General features: G+C 53.4%; 1 protein-coding gene across 1 annotated transcript in view; it reads right to left on the bottom strand.

The window, feature by feature from the left end:
* The window catches only part of CCDC50 (coiled-coil domain containing 50), a 50,869-nt gene that overhangs the window by 25,274 nt on the left and 6,561 nt on the right, over positions 1–19,034 (bottom strand). Inside the window, exons 2-4 of the mRNA XM_090056299.1 lie at positions 5,238–5,300; positions 3,802–3,931; positions 2,201–2,291 (exon numbers count right to left, since the gene is read on the bottom strand). Coding sequence (XP_089912425.1) covers positions 2,201–2,291; positions 3,802–3,931; positions 5,238–5,300 — 284 coding nt within the window. The remainder of the gene's footprint in view (positions 1–2,200; positions 2,292–3,801; positions 3,932–5,237; positions 5,301–19,034) is intronic.

Genomic DNA, 19,034 nt, shown 5'->3' with positions numbered 1-19,034 from the left:
GCTCAGGTCCTCTCCTCTCCCTCAGAGCGGGGAGCTGGCTGATTTATTTCTGTAGATCCACCCAGCATCTTTGATGCATCTTGGTGCATTTGGAGCCTGCTGTAATTTAAATTGCAACGCAGCTTCACTGCAGCAATCACCCTGGGGCTCTCAGCTGCTTCCTTATTGCTGAAGAGGCAGCTTGTTCTCAGCAATGACCATTTCCCAGGTGCTTCCTTCCCCCTCTCAGCTGGAAAGCTGCTGCTGTCAGCTCTCTTGCTTGCAAAGAGGACAGAGAGGATGTAATGGCTGTACTGACAGACCCAGGGCCCTGCCCCTCCATGAGCCCACACTGAATGCACAAGCCCTTTAGCTAGGGATGCATTATCCAAGCACACGTGCATGCCAGCCCAGCTTTCCGGTGCATGCTGGGTTTGCCCCAAGGGTCGTCACTAGGCTTTACAGTCCAGTAAAGTGGCAAGATCCTCCCCCAATAACCTAACAGTAAAAGGCAGGGTAGAGACACACCTTATCGACTAACTGAATCAGAGATGCAAAAGCTTTTGTGAGCAAGAGCTTGCTGGAGCACATGCAATGCAGTCCAAGATAAGGGGCAGATCTTTATTCCTTAAGCCCTCCTAGAAACAAGCCAGAGTCCAAGGCAGCAGGACAACTACCGATGCAGGAAAGCCACCACCTCTCACCTCTTTACAGTCCTCACTCTGCAGTGATTTATAAGCCAGTAATCAGATGCTTTTGCAACCCAAGTCAGAAGAGCAGAGGCTCATTTGTCATTCTGCCTGTCTTAGCCTACAGACAGATGTTCACTTAAAGGCACAGTGGGATCTGACCTGCACTCCCAGCTGTTGTGCCTGGTGACACACCACGTGTGCAAGGCAGGAGGCATGATGGTGTGATTGCGGGTCACGTCCCAATCATGCCCTGTTGCTGGTGCAGGGAGAGTCTGGAATCACACTTATGATCCCAGGCTCCCCCTGTACTGGGGGCTGCAGAGGTACACTGGGGCCTTGAAGTCTCTGAAACTTTGACTGAGGGTCCCAATCCCAGGAGATCACTAGCCACATGCTCAATTTAAAGCACAGTGGGAACTAACCACAACATTTTATACACATATCTTGTGCAAAAACTTTGTGGCTTATTCCCTCTTCTGTGGCACCATGAATGGCCTCAACATGCAGCTGGGTTACTCCTTAAGATGCGATTAGTTGGTTAATTGTGTGTTACGTGTAATGCCAGGGGCCTAAGAAAGAACTTGCTGGATAAATAATTCTGCCAATTCCTGATCCAGCTGTCCCTTGGTGCCTTGGCTGCCTGGCAGAGATGCTAAGAAAGCCAGCAGCAATAAACTGAATTGCACTGAAACCCTCCTGGGAGCATGGGTACTTGCAGTCAGACTTATAGAAATCATAGGAAATGAGGGTTGAAGGGACCGCAGGAGGTCACATCTAGTCCAACCCCCTGCTGAGAGCAAGACCAGCCCCAACTGCATCATCCCAGCCAAGGCTTTGTTTAGCTGGGTCTTAAACGCTTCCAAGGATGGAGACTGCACCACCTCCCTGAGTAACCTGTTCCAGTGCTTCACCACCCTCCTCCTAAAAAGTCAGTGGCTGCGCTGGATGAGGGGGGTGACCAGTCTGCCTCCAGGGCTGCTTCCAAAAACATCATGTATGATTCCTGAAGCGGGAGGGATCTCTGCACCTTGCGATAACTCCTGTGGCTGCCACTGACCTGTCCTCTATGATGATTCGAACAGGGGTCAATAAGACTGAAGTTAACATGCAACTGCAGGGATGCTCCAATGACATAAACAGCGTACAAATGTGGAGGAAACTTTCAGGCTACAGACAACCCACTGGCTTGCCCATGCAGGGGGAAACCATGCACCAACAAGGATCTCACTACAGCTACATATAGAGCAATAGTATGTGCCCATTTTTGGACCCAAACCTGAACAGGGCGATGGGACATGGGAAGCAGGGAACCAGCGGCAGAAGGCATGCACGGTCCTTGCAGTCCTGGGACATCAGGAGTGCAACTCATCTTTCACAAGAAGTCTCCCTGCACCCTTCCTCCCATTGTGTATGTCCACACTGGGCCAGGCGTGATCCCACTCTCTCCTGTGCCAACATGCTCTTTGACCAACGGCTGCAAGAGGCCCGCGTGGAAAGGGTGGACCAAAGCCAGTGACTCTGGGGGTTACCTCATCTTTCTCCTCCTGCCTGCGCCGCTGCTCGGCTTCGATGACCAGTTTCACTTGGATTTCCTGGGCAATCTCGCAATCTTGCCGTTCTCTGGAAAGAAGCAATGAAGTTTCCATACCAGCTCAGCTCGCTTGTGTGGGCACATGCGTTAAGAGGGAATTTAGGAGCTTGGACGCTATTATGAAGTCCAGAGAAGTGGTCGAGTTTCAAAGGAGACAGGATGTTGCACTGCCATCTTTAAAAAACAAGATCCATTTGGAAATGTTTCTGTTATGACATTTTTCTCCTCCCAAGTGCTTCCTTGCTAAGGAAATCCTCACAAACCTTGGGGGCTGACATACTTATTTCTTTAGAGACAGTCTAATCCTGCTTCCTTATCCCCTGGGGTTTTGCAATGTCAAATCATCCTAGACAACCCAGCCATGTCTGCAGCAGCAGAAAGGATCCTTCTGCAGACGTGGCAAAATCCTGCCTGAAATCAAAGAGGCAGCCGGAGTGGAGAGGGATAAGGAACAAGCAGCTCCCGATGTGCAAGGCTGGGAGAGCTTGGTACATCCTCCATGCAGAGGTACGTGCAAGCAGGAGCCCAACTGCTGCTGACATGCTGCTTTTCAAGGCTTTCGCTGGATGCATCAGCAGCTTTGCTGGTAGCCTGGCTCGTTGGGGAAATGATTTGCAGTCTGCAAAGGCTCACAGCAGTGAGTGAGGACAACCAGCTATATAAGGATCCCTGCAGGATGCAATACAAAATCTAGCCTACGTGGGAGTTACCAGCACATTTAGGCCTGGAGCCACGATGGACACAGGTCTTTGAAAAATAACAAAGTAGAGGCTTCGCACATATGCTTGCAAACATACTACTGCCTCCCTTGCAGAGGGCCCTCTAAAACCAGAGGATAAGAGCATAGATGGTTGGCACAGAGCAGCCTACGTTAGTCCAGACCCAGGGAGCATTTCTTTGGGAACATGAAGACACCAGATTGAACACAAAAGGTCCGGGCAGGTGGGTGCAATGTGCATCTCCTTTGCAACCTGCCACACCGATTTTGCACTGCAAAATAGCAGGTACCTCTATGGGCTGCTGGAAGGGTAGAGAGGCAGCACAAAGGAAGCAAAGGCATATGTGACAGAGCTGCATAAGCTACATGGTCACAGAGGGCTGCTCACTTGGGAACCTGGCACCAGTGGCTGTTTTGGCAGGACACTTGGTGTTTTATAAAGTGCTTTATGCATTCACAGGTCTCTCCCTGCACTGGGCTGTTACTCACAGTCCCCCTGCACTTGGGGGACCGTGTGAAGTGCCTTGCCTGAGGTCAGGCAGCAAGGCAAGGGGCAGAGGAAAAGCCAGCATCACCTGCCTGTGCTCGCGTATCCAGGCCGTGTTGCTTGTCACTTAACGAACAAAGCAGAGGAGCACAACTGAGGTGTAACCCCTACCATGAAGAGAGAGGGAGGGATGCAGACAGAGACGCGCATACAGGCAGGGAATGAAAAGGCTGGTCCTGGACTCTGTCATAGGAAAGAAGCAGCAGCCACCTCGAGTGCAGAGACCCAGAAGCAGGCAGTTGCATGCCCTCCCCCGCCCCAACCCCATACTCACATGTCTTTCTGGTGCTTCTGGATCTGAGCGCGTGCTTTCAGGTCCTCCTCCTCTTGGAGCTGCTTGGCCACCTGCAAGTCGTGTTTGACCAGGCGGTTGCGCTGGACGTTCGTCGCCAAGTGATGCTCGACTGCAACGAGACACGGGAGGAAGGTCAGAATCAAGCCACGATATCGAAGGGCCGGGAAGGAGGGAGTTGCCGTCGGAGGTGATGGGAGCAGGTAGCACAGCCATGCTCTTGAGTGCTTTACTGCACAGCACCCTCACTGAAACAAAGGGGATGGCTTCGAGCAGAGACCACTGAGATTTGCTACCGAGCTTTTATATCTCTGTTGAAGCAACTAGCAATGTCCAACTCCAAAGCAAGACAGCAGACCCTAGGTTTCCCCCCGGTGTGACACTCTCTAGATCAGTCTCTTTGTTTTCAGGACATAATGAGTTACACAGGGGAGTCAAAAGATCTTAAAAGGCATCACTCCTGCATCATGAGCAAAGCTCGAGCAAGTTGCTCTGTGCACACCGATTCTGGGGAGCTGGGGCACCGATAGCCATGGAGTGGAAGCAGAACAGACTTTAGCGTTGCCCATGTACAAATGCAAGAGGTCAGGGGGTCCTGGCACAACCCAGGCATCTGTGGGCCCAGTCGGTACCCAAACTATCAAGACTAACACTGCTTCATGCCCCTGCCTGCAATGCAGGTATGCCTTAAAGTACAGCCAAAGCCACTGGACATCGTGGAGGTAAAAAAGGGGCTCAGAGGTTCGGTGATTTTGTGCACCTCTTAGAAACACCTTAAAGGAGCCTGTGAAGAAGTGCTCAGCCCCTCCAGGGCTTGGTACGGAGCGGCAGGTGGTCAGAGGATGGCCGTGTGCCTGCCTGGGACACGGGGGGCAGCTGCAACAGATGACCGGTTAATGAGGATAGAGTTATAAAGAGCATTAAGACCCCAGAAGGGAAGTGCTATAGCAAAGCCAGAGCTACACAGTCCTCTCCTAAGGCCCGCAGAAGGTTTGGTCTGGTTATGAATTCAACTGTGGAAGCCACCTGCTTACACAGCCCGGGTTTCAAAGGACAGGCAGCTCCGAAAAGGCAGGGGTTTTAGGCTGGACGCCTCATACTTACCACGTTCAACCTCACAAGGCACGTTTAAAAATTGTGGCCAGCACCACAGGCTCACAGCTTTGCTGGCAAACCTCTTCACTAGGTTTAGTCCCATGAAGACCACTTTACTACAGCCCCCAAAGCACCTATTTGTATCCCTTTTCCTTAGGACAGTGCCATGCAGCAGGGACCCCGTTTAAAGGTTTAACGTCCTTGGAGAAAACCACTGCTGCTCCAGCATCCTTTCTGCCCCCACTGGCTTTCCTGCCTCTGCCCCTGAGATGCTGCAGAGACAGACTTAGGGGGGTGGGGGTGGGCAGAGGACAGAGACTTACTCTCCTGCTCCTGCAGACTGTGGGCCAGGGTGTGATCCTCTAGCACCGCGAAGTCTCGGCACACTGCATGGGTGGAAACAGAGAGCACATGGGGGGTTAATTGCAGGAGCCAAGAGACCGTGGGTAGAGGAAGAGGAGAAAACAAATATTTGCAAATAAACCTGACAGGCTTTTTCACCATCTGCTGCCTCTCGGATCATTTCCTCCCCGCTCCCACCCAGCTATGCTGCCATGCATGTGTCGGTCTTTTCTTTCCCCTACAGCCCTTCCCTGTCCTCCCCCCACCGGCGTCTTTGCCACCCCGTCGGTGCAGAGTTCAAGGCTGAGGCACTGCTCACATCACCTCCGCCCCGCATGCTTTCCCATGCATCTCCCCTGGTGCCACGCTCCCCCGTGTCGAGGGCATCTGCCACAAAAGTCTCGATCTAAAGACCCCAAGACAGGGCAAATCTGCTGTTTCCTTTGGTATCTGCTTCATGCTCCATCCCCCCATTTTTAAATCTTGGTTTCTTATTTTCTAAAGTCCAAGCAATCAGCTGTTTTTCTTGGGCACTTCTCTGCCAGCCCAGAGTCGGGTACCACTCGGTATTTCCCTCCCCCACACCCCAGGGAAGGGAAGTACATGCTGCGGCCAAGCCCTTCAAATGCGAGGCATCTTCATGGGCCCTGAAATGCTATTTTCTGCCACCTCTCCAAAGTTTCCAACATTTTTCCTTTTAAAATGTGAATGCCATTGGTCTCAAGCATGCTACATACAGAGATACAGCCACCTCTCTACATCTTTGCTTATGCATCCAGGCATCTCAGCCCTTCCCTCTTGCAGCACTGTCCCAGAGAAAGAGACAGGTATATATAGATCTCTCTCTCTCTCTGTATATATATATATAGACACACACACGCACACACACACACACATATAAAGTGGTTCATTTAAATCACAGAAAAATGTGGATTTGGGGTTACTTTTTTTTTAACTGGAAAATGGAGATTTTTTAAAATCATATATAAATATATATATATATATATATAGAGAGAGAGAGAGAGAGAGAGGGATAGATAATAGCGTTTCATATATCTATCTATCTATCTATCTAGATATCCACAAAGGCTTATCAGCAACAATTTCATACTAAGGACTGGTCACTGATAAATAGGAATCCTGGTTTCATCTGGTTTAAAAAAATCTCTATTTTCCAGTTAAAAAAAAAAGTAACCCCAAATCCACATTTTTCTGTGATTTAAATGAACCACTTTATATATGTGTGTGTGTGTGCGCGCGCGCGTGTGTTTCTATATATATATATATATAGAGAGAGAGAGAGAGAGATGAGAGATCTATATATCTATCTATCTAGATATCCATAGATATATATAGCTATATAACTATAGGTATATATATCTACTATATATGTCTAGACAGACTGACATCTATCTATCTATAGTGGTGTTTCATTTTAACCATGGAAAAATATGGATTTGGGGTTACTCTTTTAACCCAAAATTGGAGTTTTGTTTTTTTTTTTAAATCAGAGAAAACCAGGATTCCTGCTGATAAATCCCATGGGCCTATCTATCACCAATCCCTTTCAAACTCCAAGGGAAGCACCTTCATCTCCTAAGGACTGCCTATGAATGGCTACTTTGCACGATTTCTCATTCACTGGGTTTTTTTTAGTCATTAACGTGCACTTCATCCATACTATGCGGCACTGAAGTTTTAGCCGGGATTTCACCTAATGGTAAGTCCTGCAAAAGTCTCTCGCCTCCACAGAGTTATCTTAAAGCAGTCATGGCTGTGATTGCCCGGGTTGGTGGGCAGGCTACAGGGCTGGTATTCATTAGCATTTCTCTCCCTTTAACTCTTTATTGACTGAAGCTTTTGCCCTCTTATGACATCCAACCCAGCCAACCCCATCGATACGGGTTCACCAACCATGAGTCAGGTGCAAGATAAACAAAAGTCATGAGATAAGTTTAAAAAAAAAATCAAGAGAGTTTAAAAATTAACTCAAATCATGCTCTCTTCCTGGCTTCTGCAGATTTCCGCAGGTTACAAAGTCAAGCTTTTCTCTATTACCATGAGAAATAAAAGCTTACTTCATTATGATTATTCCTGTTATGATTCTCATCAGAAGCTGAAATTCTCCAGCATCTACCCCCCTTTTGGCAGCAAACACTGGTTTTGGGCCAACCCTCATCCGTGGCTTTACTCTCGTGGGGGGTGGTCAGAATTCTCCACGTGAGCTTTTTCTGGGGTTTTATTTGTTTTTTTTACATTTTCAGAAGAAAAAAACCCACTTCTGACTCCCCCAGCATCACTCAGCATCTTGCCACACTGCACCCTGCGAGGCCTGCTCTCGGCAAAAACCAAACAGCCCGGGGTAGGGGATCACGTCGGCAGCTATATCCTCGGAGGTGTTTAAGACCTGGCTGGACAAATATTTGGCTGGGATGACGGAGGTGGGGCTGGCCCTGCTTGGAGCAGGGGGTAGGACTCGATGTGACCTCCTGAGGTCCCTTCCAGCCCTCGTTTTCTGGGATAAAATATGACGATAGCATAAGGAAGTGGGAAGAATAAATTCTTGAAGAAACCAAATAGAAATGGCCCCGGGACAAGCCGCACAGGAAGAGGCTCCCCATGCTCCCGTCTGGAAGGAGCAGTGCTTGGGAGCAAAGCTATTTCCACACTGGTTTATATTTGACTTGTTATGCCAGCCGGTCGCACGCCCAGTCACGCACATGTGGGACAGGCACACACACACACGCTTGCAGGATGTCTGCTCCTTCTTTCTCCAGCGTGCACATAAAACATCTGCGTTAACTAAAAATAACCCAGGACCTTCGCCCTCCGCGGCACAGAGCAGACCTGCAAGCCGCGCTGGCACTGGGCTTCCAGCCACGGTACCAGGAGCTGCATGCGGGGGAACCAGGCAGAGGATCCTGGCGCTTCGTAAGGACACGAGCATTGCCATGGACTGCGTGACACGGGGGCAGAGAGCAGAGGATGGATGGGAGCAGGGTCTGACCAGGGGTTTTCCATTGTTCCTCTCTCACTTGCCGCCGTGCTTCGATTTTTCCCAGCGCGATGGAGAACAACCTGCAACCAGGGACCCAGGAGAGGGGTCTCGCGTGTGGGCACGGGGGTTTTCACTGCAAAGAAATCACAGCGTTGCTGTCTGCCAGCGTCACCCTGCACTGAAATGCCTCCTCCTCTGGAGCAGACCGCTCACGGCCCGTGCTGCAACTGCCCCGAGGAGAAAGGGCAAAGGGAGAAGAACATCTTACTAGCGGAGGAAGAGGAATCTAAGGGTGATAAGGCTGGATATTAGGAAAAACTCTCCTGAGGAGAGTGGTGAAACACTGGAACAGGCTCCCCAGAGAGGTGGTGCAGTCTCCATCCTTGGAGGTGTTGAAGACCCGGGTGGACAAAGCCTTGGCTGGGATGATGGAGTTTGGGGCTGGTCCTGCTGGGAGCAGGGGGTTGGACTGGCTGGGAATTTGTTTTCTGTGACTGATTTCAGCCTGGGATCCATCCAGGGCTGTTTTCTGAGGGGATGGGGCTGCACGCTTCACCTGACAAGCAAACCCAGCTGCCTTGTGCTGTCTCCCCTGCTCGCCCATGCCGCAGACAGGTCGCCCTGTATGGGAAGGCCTGCGGGGGATGCTCCCGGATGCTTCCCCTGCACAGCGCTCAGAGAAGCCAAGTGGAAGAGCTGCTCTTTGGTTCTGCCTCGAAGGAAACACCAAAGGGGCTTCCCAGACAACCCGGGAGAACAGAGCCCCTGCTCCAAAGAGAGTAACGTGAGAGAAGAAATGAGAGGAGCCCTGCTGCTGTGTGCAGAGCCGAGCAAGAGGGACACGCATTGGGGCGAAAGTGGGGACAAAGGTGGCAGCGGCAGCCCCATGGTGACTCACGTCAGGCATGGACGTCTCAGCTCACACATTTGCTCGGAGCTGTCAGGGGGGAAGAGGACACAAAAGCACAGGGCCGTGTTAACTTGCTGCTTCTGGGCGCTCACCTATAAATAGACTACACGCTTCCTCCAGCCTGGGCCTCGGCCACCAAAACCACCGTGCAGCTGCAGGCAGCAGTGGATGTATGGGGGAGCAGGGGCTGTGCGTGTGTCACACATGTGCCCATGTGCATAGGAGGAAGTGTGTGTGTCCATGTGCACACACGTCTGTGTGTGTGTGGGGAGAGACACATGCCTATGCATGTAGGAGAAAGTGTGCGGGGGGGTGGGGGTGTTTGCACATCACACAAGCCAATGCATGTAGGAGAGTGTGTGCGCGCGTGTGCGCATGTCACATGCATGCCCATGCATGCAGGGGAAAGTGTGCATGTATGTTTCCACGTCACACATGCCCATGCATGTAGAAGAAAGTGGGCGTATATGCATGGGTCTCAAATGCACACACATGCACACTCCTACATGCATGGGCATATGTCACATGCATACCTGAACATGTAGGAGGAAGAGAGAGAGTGTGCATGTGTGTGAGCACATGTGTATGTGTGACATACTTCCTCCTACATGCAGACACAGGCATGCGTATCTCAGACATACACACGCACACATGCCTACTTTTGTCCTACATGCATGCCCATGCATGTGACATGCACTTGCACACTGTCCTAGATGCATGGGCACGTGTGACATGTGCAAACACATACACACTTTCTCCTACATGCACAGGCATGCATGTGACATGCACACACTCTCCTACATGCATTGGCATATGACATGCAGACACACACTTACCTGCACAGGCATACATATGTGTGCATGTGTGTCCATGTGTCACACATGCCAGTGCATGTAGGACATGTGTGTACACATGTGTGTGCTTATTCATGTACCCTGCATGCAGAAAAGAGTGGCATCTCACACATGCCCATGCATGTAGGAGGAAGTGTGTGTGTGCATTCATGTGTGTGTGCATGTGTCATGTGCCAGTTCATGTAGGAGGACATGTGACTGTGTGCATGTGTGTGTGCTTGCACACGTGCCCTGCATGCAGAAGAGTGGTGTCTCACATGTGCCTGGGTGTGTAGGAGGAAGTGTGGCACACGCAGGCCTGTGCAAGGAGGAGGAAGCTACCCCAAGTCTGCCAGCTGAGCCTCTCGATCCCACACGCGCTACAACGCCAGCAGCCTGTGCACAACACACAGCCATCGCCCACGGCGTGGCTGACATCACTCTGCCTTCTGCCAGAGGATCCCAAAGCACTTGGCACCCGCCAGGAAGCTGGCGCCTCATCCTTCTGCTCTTCCACCCATTGCACAGCTGGGAACACAGTGGCACAGAGCTATTAGGCTGCATGCCCTCCCACCCCATTCCCTTCCCCTCGGCACTCCCACCACTCAGGCGACCACAGTATCCGAGCCCCTGCATGGGGACAGGAGACTGCCAGGCCCCGCCAACGTGCTGACGCAAGCAGGAACCAGGACCTGGGCTAGGGGCCGGGTTGCTGGAAGTGGGGTGGGGGGAGTTGGCTTGTGGGATCTGTCACGGAAGGAGATGCTGCGGAGATCTGCAGCAGCTCAGGTGATCCCCCGAGCCAGCCTCGGATGTGCTTGGGAGGCATCTGTGCAGCCCTGGAGACTCGCATGGCTGCACACACCGAGGCACGCTCCTCTGCCCGGGCACAGCGCTCGCTTGGAGCTGCTAGTGAGGCATCAGGAGGGCTTTTTGCAAACCCAGACTCTTGGCCGGCTGCAGCAAGGCCCCGAGGGCGAAGATGAGACTGTCCCAAAGCAGAGAAGGAGCCTTGTCAGCAGGCCAGGCTGAGCACCTGGCATCTCCTAGCAAAGCTAAAGGGCAACGGCAGGCAGGATGAGGCCAAGTGTTAAGTGGCAACCAGTCAAACAAGACAGCGGCTGGAAACGGGACCAGGCAAAGCCGCCCGCTCTTTGCTCAGGGTGTCTGTCACCAACCTAATGACAGCTGGTTTTTGTTCTCCATCCACGCGCAGACCTTGGAAACGAGCTCAGTCTGCGCAAAGCACCAGAACACCTCCTTTCTTTTGGCCGATTTGTACGGTGCGAGGCAGCAAGCTCCAGCAGCCTGACGGATGAAGTAGGATCTCAGGCGGGCGGTTTGGGTCCCTGAAAACAGGCACTTGAGGAGGCTAAAGATAACAGATGAATGCACAAGAGGGACTCGCTTCCCCTCTCCCGGCCTGGCTATGAGCCGGGTGGAGGCAGAGAGAGGCTATAATTGGCAAGGCTCACGAAGCACGAACAACAGGTTTCGCCCAGTGTGGTTAAGCCAATCTGCCTTGCCACGGCAGGGTGTGTGCTTGGGCTCAGCCGGGAGAGGAAGCCACGCCACTGCTGGCATCCCAGCCACTTCCTTCCTCTCTGACACCTCTGCAAAGAAAGCAGCAGCCCAGCAGGGTCCCTGCTTATACCCCTGTCCCGCGGGTGCTCGGAGCCCCAGCTGCCTTGCACAGCACATGCAGATGGCTGCAAGGCCTCTGCACTCAGCCTTCCCAGGGTGCCGGGAATAAAGGCATGAAACTCCCTTTGCCTTAAACACTTGGTTCGTCATTGCAGGGCTCTGCCTGTTATCACAGCCCCCCCATCAGCGTTTCCAGCATGGAGGCAGGGCAGGGAGAATGAGCTAACCACAAGAGCAGAGCAGCACAGAGGCACACACAGCTCAAGCTCTCCTTATCTTGCTGCATCGCAGCCAAGAAAGCGGAGGCAAAGTTTCTGTGAGAGTCACGTGCTTCTGGAGCAGGCTGGAGCCTGGCCAGGGCAGGCCCTGGACGCCAGCAGTGGGCTCCGAGGGTCCGGCAAACCCATACCCCTTAGCTTCTCCTCTTAAGGACCCGTGCACACAGACAGCATCTTTCTTGTTGATGACTGGCTCCCTTAGGTACGGGCACTTGGAAGCCGATGTCCAGGTCCTGACACCCCGTGCAAAAAGCCTGACACATGGGGGGTGCTGCTTCACTTGCACACCTGCCTCCAAAGCGTGCAAGGGCACTTTGAGGCCAATGTCCAGGTCCTGGCACGCCTGACACATGGGGGGTGCTGCTTCACTTGCACACCCGCCTCTGAAGCGTGCAAACTATCTCATGGCTTGGATAGACCGTGCTGCCCCAGCCTTGGAGGACGAACAAGGGAGGCAGCAGGGGCCGTACCGCAGTGGCTGTGCAACACCTACCAGGGCTTTCACAGGGTCAGGCTTCACGCAACGTTCACTGGGGAAGAGACGCTGCTGACAGAGAAAGAGGCTCTGCTGAAACCCAGCGGTGCGTTCAGCCCTGACGCACACAATTTTTGTGCAGGGCTAATATATTTTCAATAGTATTTGACTAAGGAAAAAAATGGTGGGGGTGTTAGTATCTGTCAGACCCTGGCTTATACAGCGCTCCACATGCTGCTTGTGCAATCTCTTACCCTGCATTCACATCCACCTGGGTTGGGCTCCCCACCTGCCATGCCCCTTTCAGCAATGGGCGGATGGCACAAACTGGACCGTTTCTTTGGGAAAGGCTCCAAAAACCCCAGGTTTTCCCCGGCTCCCACCTCCCATTCTCCATCAGCCTCGGGCACTGCAGGATCTGGAAAGCAAACGACATGGAGTTCAAAAGCAGCCCGAAGGTCTGAGTCAGGAGCTGCTGCACTTCCAGATACTCCAGGTGGGGTGGATGAACGAGTTTCACCAGCTCAAGCCGCACGCACAAAAACAGCCCCCTGACGAGCTGTCAAAGGGATGAGCAATGTAGCCGGGAGCATCAGGTACCACTGGCCCCAGCCCAGCAGGCTTGGGAGGATGCTGAGTTATTAAAATCCTCCGACTGGAGAGCAGCCGAAACTCCGCGCCGGCTCTTAACAGCTGGCTCCATATTAGGTCACTTCTCCGAGCGAAGCCGGCTGCTGGCTTGACTCGCACAGTTAAATCTGACTGCAAAGTCACCCACTCCGAGATATCGGGTGATCCAGATGTTTCCAGAGGAAACCAGGGGTCCTGCCGATGCTTCCTCCTTCTCTCGAGAAAACAATGGGCCGTAAGGGCCTGGCTCTGGCCTCGCGGCATCCAACTTCCTGCCCTGCTGCATGGAGAAGAGGTCCCAGGACTCGCGCCAGCCCCAGTTGGGCACGTTTGGAGCAGCGCGGTGCCACGCACGCCCCTTCTGCACTCGCTTTGCCCCAGCAAGGGGGTAACACCACTGTTTTTGTAGTGCATGTGGTGGGCACAAACGGGCTCCCTCTACGGTCAGCTCGTTAGCACGTGCCCTACGAAGGGAGCTTCAATCCCAGCCCTTTTGGCGCGTGCAGAGCTTCCCCGCAGCCATCGTCTGACAGCTGAGACGGGCCCGGGTTAAACGCACCATGCCTGAGACCTCGCTCATCTTGTGCAGTCCGTGCCGAGCTGCAAACTGCCGGGAGGAGGGGACCAGCTGGGAGATGCCCGAGCTGAAGATGTTTACCGATTCCCAGCGCACACCGAGTTCGGGGGTCTATACCACACCCCGGGGTGCAGAATAAAACATGCTTGCACAAGGCCAGCATGCTCCCTGGCCATCCTTGCAGACGCAGGGGAGAGGCAGGACTATGGAGGGCAAAAGCTGCCTCTGCCCCAGCGCTCAGGATCTTGGGTCACAGGCAGGGTCCTGCTCCATCTGCCACTCTGTCAAGCAGGCGCCTGCCACCATCAGCACAACCACTTCAAAAAGGAAAAGCAGTCTGTCGCCGAACAGAAGTCTGGTTTTTTAACCCCTAGCATAATGAAAACAGGACCCAGCCCGCTTTGCAAAACCTCTTTCCCTTGGGAGGGCTGATTTGCACTCTCACTTCTGTCACCAGGCTGGGTGGGGAGCTACAAAAAATAGCCCTGGGCTAAATTAGCATCTGGTGAGGGTGGGGGTGTGCTTTCATACTTTCATGATAGTGCCTGACCCATGAGAGAGGAGATCAGCTGCTTTGTTCCTAACACTTTGCAGCCAGCGACTCCAGGTGCCGGGGTGCAAAAGGCTCGCTCAGCTTGCAAAACCCTGGGAGGGAAGGATGTCCAGAGGCTGGGGGCTCAGTCCCTGCTGCAAAAAAAATAAAAATCAGGCCCCTTTACAATGGGTTCAAGGTGGGCCCTGAAATCTGAAGTCACCAGACCCTTTTGAAACGCCAGGCTCCATGCCTGCTGTTTAGCTGGGGCTGCCCACCCCAGAAGCAGCTGCATGTCTAAGGCTGACCCACCCGTATGCCTCTACCGTGTCTTTCTCAGGCCCTACAGCAGCAGCTAGCAGGAACAGACTCCCACCCCCAAATGCTTCCATGTGTATGTAATGCAATGGAGAGGCTGCAAAACACGGGTGGGATGGAAAAGGAGAGGAGGGTACAGCACCAGGAGCATGAGGTCCTCCATACAGAGTGGCTGGGAAGGAGACAGCAGTCAGGCACTCACCCCCCTCCACACCCCATTTGGCTTGACTCATTATCATATTAAAGCCCTTAAGGCAAATATTTCCTCCTGTATCATATCCTCCCTGCAGCTCTACCCAGCACCCTTGCACTCAGTCCCCCAGTGCCCAGGGCCTTTCCAGCAAGGTATCACCAGGATTCAGCTCTTAATGCCTTAGGCCACTCCTGCTCAATCTTTCCAGCCTGGAGGTAACCTTCAATAGACACCAGGCCCCTCTGAGAAAAAGCCACTTCTTAAGTTTTTCCCTCATCTTTTGACTATGGGAAAAATAATAGAAGGATTTTTTGGTTGCAAAGAACTCAGGAAGCCGGTCAGGACACCGTTAGCAACCTGGATCCTACTGAAACCTCTGGGTTTATCTTGCGAATTGTGTTTGCACACCTCTGTGTGGCCCTGCTTGAGAATCACTGCCTTAGGCAACGAAAGCAGCAAGGTGGGCAGAGAACGGAGATGCTCACAGAGGAAGGGCCCGATGCATTGCTGCCGGGCCCTTCCCGAGGCCGCTCGCACCTGCCTGTGCGTGCCGTGCGACACTCCCAGATCACAACGGGAGCAGGAGTCGCCCACCACGCGCCTGCGCCGGCCAGGGGTGCTGCTTTCAGCTGCACCCCTAAGAGATGCCGAGGGCGGGCCAGCTCCTGCTGCAAGCGAAGGGGCAGGTCGCACGCTGCAGGGAAAGCGCCGGGCTCCAGACGCGCTCCAGGGACCGGCTCAGTCTCCGTTCTTATGTCACATCTGGGACGCACGCGACGCCGTGTTTGTGGCTTAGTTCTCAGACTGCCTGGGCCCGTTTCTATAAACTCCCCGCAGCGGGTTGCAAAGAGGCTGGAGCTGGTCTGGTCTCAGTGGGGGCAGATGACAGAAGGAGCAATGGGCTCAAGCTGCAGCAAGGGAAGTTGAGGCTGGATATTAGGAAAAACTCTCTCACCATGAAGGTAGTAAAACACTGGAACAGGTTACCTAGAGAGGTGGTGCAGTCTCCATCCTTGGAGGTGCTTAAGACCCGGGCAGACAAAGCCTCGGCTGGGATGATGGAGCTGGGGCTGGTCCTACCTTGAACAGGGGGTTGGACTAGATGTGACCTCCTGAGGTCTCTCCCGACCCTCATTTTCTATGATCCTGCTCAAGCAAATGTTTCTATTCTTGCTGAAGCCAGTGCAAGCAAGAGCAGAATCCGGCCCACTACAAAGGGGATCGGGGCCCAGCCACACACACCTGCACGCTCCTCGTGCCAGCATTTCGCAGAGCGCTTGCTCCGCTCGGGGGATTCGTTCCCCTGACATCTGGGTGCCAGGCAAATTAGTCCCGCTGGAATTTGCTGCGCTTGCTTTGATCCAGCCGAGAGCGTCCCCATCCGCTCTTCTGCCACGCGCGCACAGGCAAACACTCCCAGATGGACGATGCTTCTCGTCTCCAGCGTTGTGCTCCTCCATCAGGAGCCTTTTGGGCAGGGGGCTGGACCCGATGAGCTTCCGAGGTCCCCTCCAGCCCAAACGTCTATGAAATCTATGAAGTCCATTGAGCCAGCCCTTCCTTCCCCAGCTGCGGGGCTGAAAGCCAGGCCCCCAGGCAGCAGGCTTCAACAACAACGTCACAGATGGGAGACGCATCCCCTGTGTTTCTACACCCTTGGCTCAGGGGCTCGTACGGCACGCGGACGACCCAGAGCAGATGCAGTTAGGGAGTTTTGGTGAGCTGTTGCATGGGGGAGGCTGGCTCGGCCTGGGACAGCTCCCCAAACCTCCCTATGTGGCCCCCAGGCCCAAATAATTGTCCACCCTTGGTTTGAAGTGAATCCAGGGGCCCTCTGTGCTCCTCTGCTGGGGAGCGCAGCTCCGATGGCGTCAGCAGCCCTGTGACCGATGGCACCGTGCCCGAGTCCTGCCACGTGCTGAGCCCTCATGGGAAGCGCTGAGCACCACGTCTCCCAAGGCGTGCACTGGTGCTCCTGCACCCTCCTTTCATTCCTGCTCCACCCAAAGTGGCAGCTGCATTTCTAGTGGGGCAGCGCAGTGGGAGGCACTCGACTTCCTCATCGGCATCTACCTGATTCCTGCTAAACTCTTCATCCCACAGGTGCTAACGACCACCTCTCCTTTTGAATGGGCCCCATGTCCCACCAATCCAGCTCGCCTTTCTTCTGTTACGCCATTGTCTGTTGGCTGCTCCTGGTCACGAAGCTCCTGCAGACTCGCTCCAATCAAGCGCTATTCGATTTTGCTTCAATCTTGAGCCATGCAGCCCTAGGCCCTTTGCATGTTAGTAAAGCCTCTGGGTGATTTTTAACTGGAGAAAAATGTGTGTTGTGTTATACGAGATGATGCACCACACCATGGGCACCCCCCTTTTCAAAATCCTTGATCCACCCATGGCTCCGATCCGTGAGAACATGGTGTTGTACCAGAGGAAAGCAACGGTGGCCTAGAAGGATGCACGTCTCTGGGGGTGGACTCCTGAGGAAGCACCTGGCTTGGTTTTTGGGGGTTGCTATCTGGATATGCCTTTGCATAGTCCTTCCAAGACCATGGAGAGTCAAACCAGGCCTGCTCCACGTGGCTGGCATACAGCTGCCACAACAAGACCACCGCCCAGGAGCACTTTACCCAGTTGTGATGGGGTCCAGCTCAGCAAATCACCCTCCTTTTTCCAAAACAGCCTCTGGGCTTCCATCTCCACCCCACCTTACGTGCATGCAATGTGCACAGCGCTGCCTGCTCCAGTTTGGGTGGCTGCAAGGGGACTGGACTGCTGGGGGTGCCAGGACACCAGCACCTTGCAGCTGGGATTTCCACAGGGGTGGTCGCACGTGATCCTGCTCCGACGTAGTTGCTTTTGGTACCTAAGCAGAGAAGCCGCAGCAGCATGTGCTCGTGCACAGCTATGCGAGCCCGTCTGGGATCCCGGACAGTGCCAGAGCTCCCTAGATCAAAGCCAGCTGGGGCATGTCGAGACATCCTGCAATCTCGCCTGACTGCAGGGCAGAGATATCCTTCAGCTCCCTCCGCCTCCCTCCCAACCAGGCTCCTGTCTGTCTTATCTGTCCCCCCAGCCCTCCAGGCAAGCCCTCTTGGATGGCAGCCTGCTTTCCAAGGGCTGTGGTGCAGCTCTGATGCTGCCCCTATATTGCTCCTTCGGTGCTGTCAGTCTGCGGGCTCCAGAAAGCATCTGGGGTCGGTGCAACCAGGCATTCACACCCTGGGGGGAAGCCGTTTGCATGCATGTAATTGCAATGCCAGGGGACAAGTCCCAGCAAAGCCACTGCCTGCAGCACACCCAAGGAGGAGAACCTGGAGCCAGAGCCGACCCAAGGCCCGTTGGAAAGCCAATGCAGGGCCAGAGGCATGCACGCCAGAGCTAGGGTGGATTCCATTTAAATCATGATTTGATTTAAATCACTGGTCAGGAAGCCTTGATTTAATCACTGATTAAAAAATGCATTCTTGTTGTTTGATCTCCTCTATTCTTTAACTTCTTGAAACTTTGCACTTTCAGAGGGAAGGGCTTGACTGTGTGAGTGCAAACTTGCAGAGAGACCAGAGGGCTGGTGGGTGGGCATCAGGTCTCTCCTCTCATCTCCATACAGTGCTGTTAATGAGGATGTGATCTCAAACTCTCCCTAGGCCTGAAGAAGGGCACATGTGTCCGAAAGCTTGCAAAGAACAATTTTTCCAACTATTTAGTTGGTTTAATAAAAGATGTCACGTCTACCCAAACAGCCTTGTTTGCCTGTGATCTCTGGGGAGACAAATCCAAAGTTTGAAAACTGAAACTCAGCATCACAGAGATGCTGCATGGGCTCTTCCAGACTGAGCACCAAGTCTGAGTGGGTAAAGCAGTTTTCTTTAATCTTTGCTAATCTAATCTGAAAACCCCCTAAAATTGGGCCCCTAATATAGGCCATGGCCTGTTGTGACTTGTTTATAAAACTTTTCTTAAAGCAGGTGCCAGTTAGTGAGGCCAGTCAGCTCCCCTCGCCCAGACCTATGGGCTCAAGGGGGCACGTGTTTGGTGCCCAGTCTGGCTTTCAGACACCCAAAGCACATCCAGCCCATCCCAACCTCAGCAGGAGATGGCACCTTCCTGCCAGGGTATTTCCCTTAATATCCTTCCCCACACACTCAGGCCCTCACGCAAAGCCATTCCTATCGCTCTCTCCTGCTCACACGCTCCAGATATTTGCAAACCCTCCAGATGCCCGAGTCTTACCCATGCTCCAGAGAGCTGCCCCTTTGCTGGCATTTAGCTCAGGCAGGGGTTGGACTAGACGACCGGGGGATGGATTAGATGACCTCCTTCCAACCCTAATTTTTCTAGGAAGCTCATCCGGGGGTGGCCTGGGAATGGTCCACAGGCCAGAAGAACA

This window comes from Crocodylus siamensis, chromosome 6 (assembly GCF_052110815.1).
Source record: "Crocodylus siamensis isolate JL-2025a chromosome 6, ASM5211081v1, whole genome shotgun sequence".
NCBI classification, from domain to species: Eukaryota; Metazoa; Chordata; order Crocodylia; family Crocodylidae; genus Crocodylus; species Crocodylus siamensis.
Note: the sequence above shows the minus strand (reverse complement) of the source record. Positions and strands in the feature narration are given on the sequence as shown.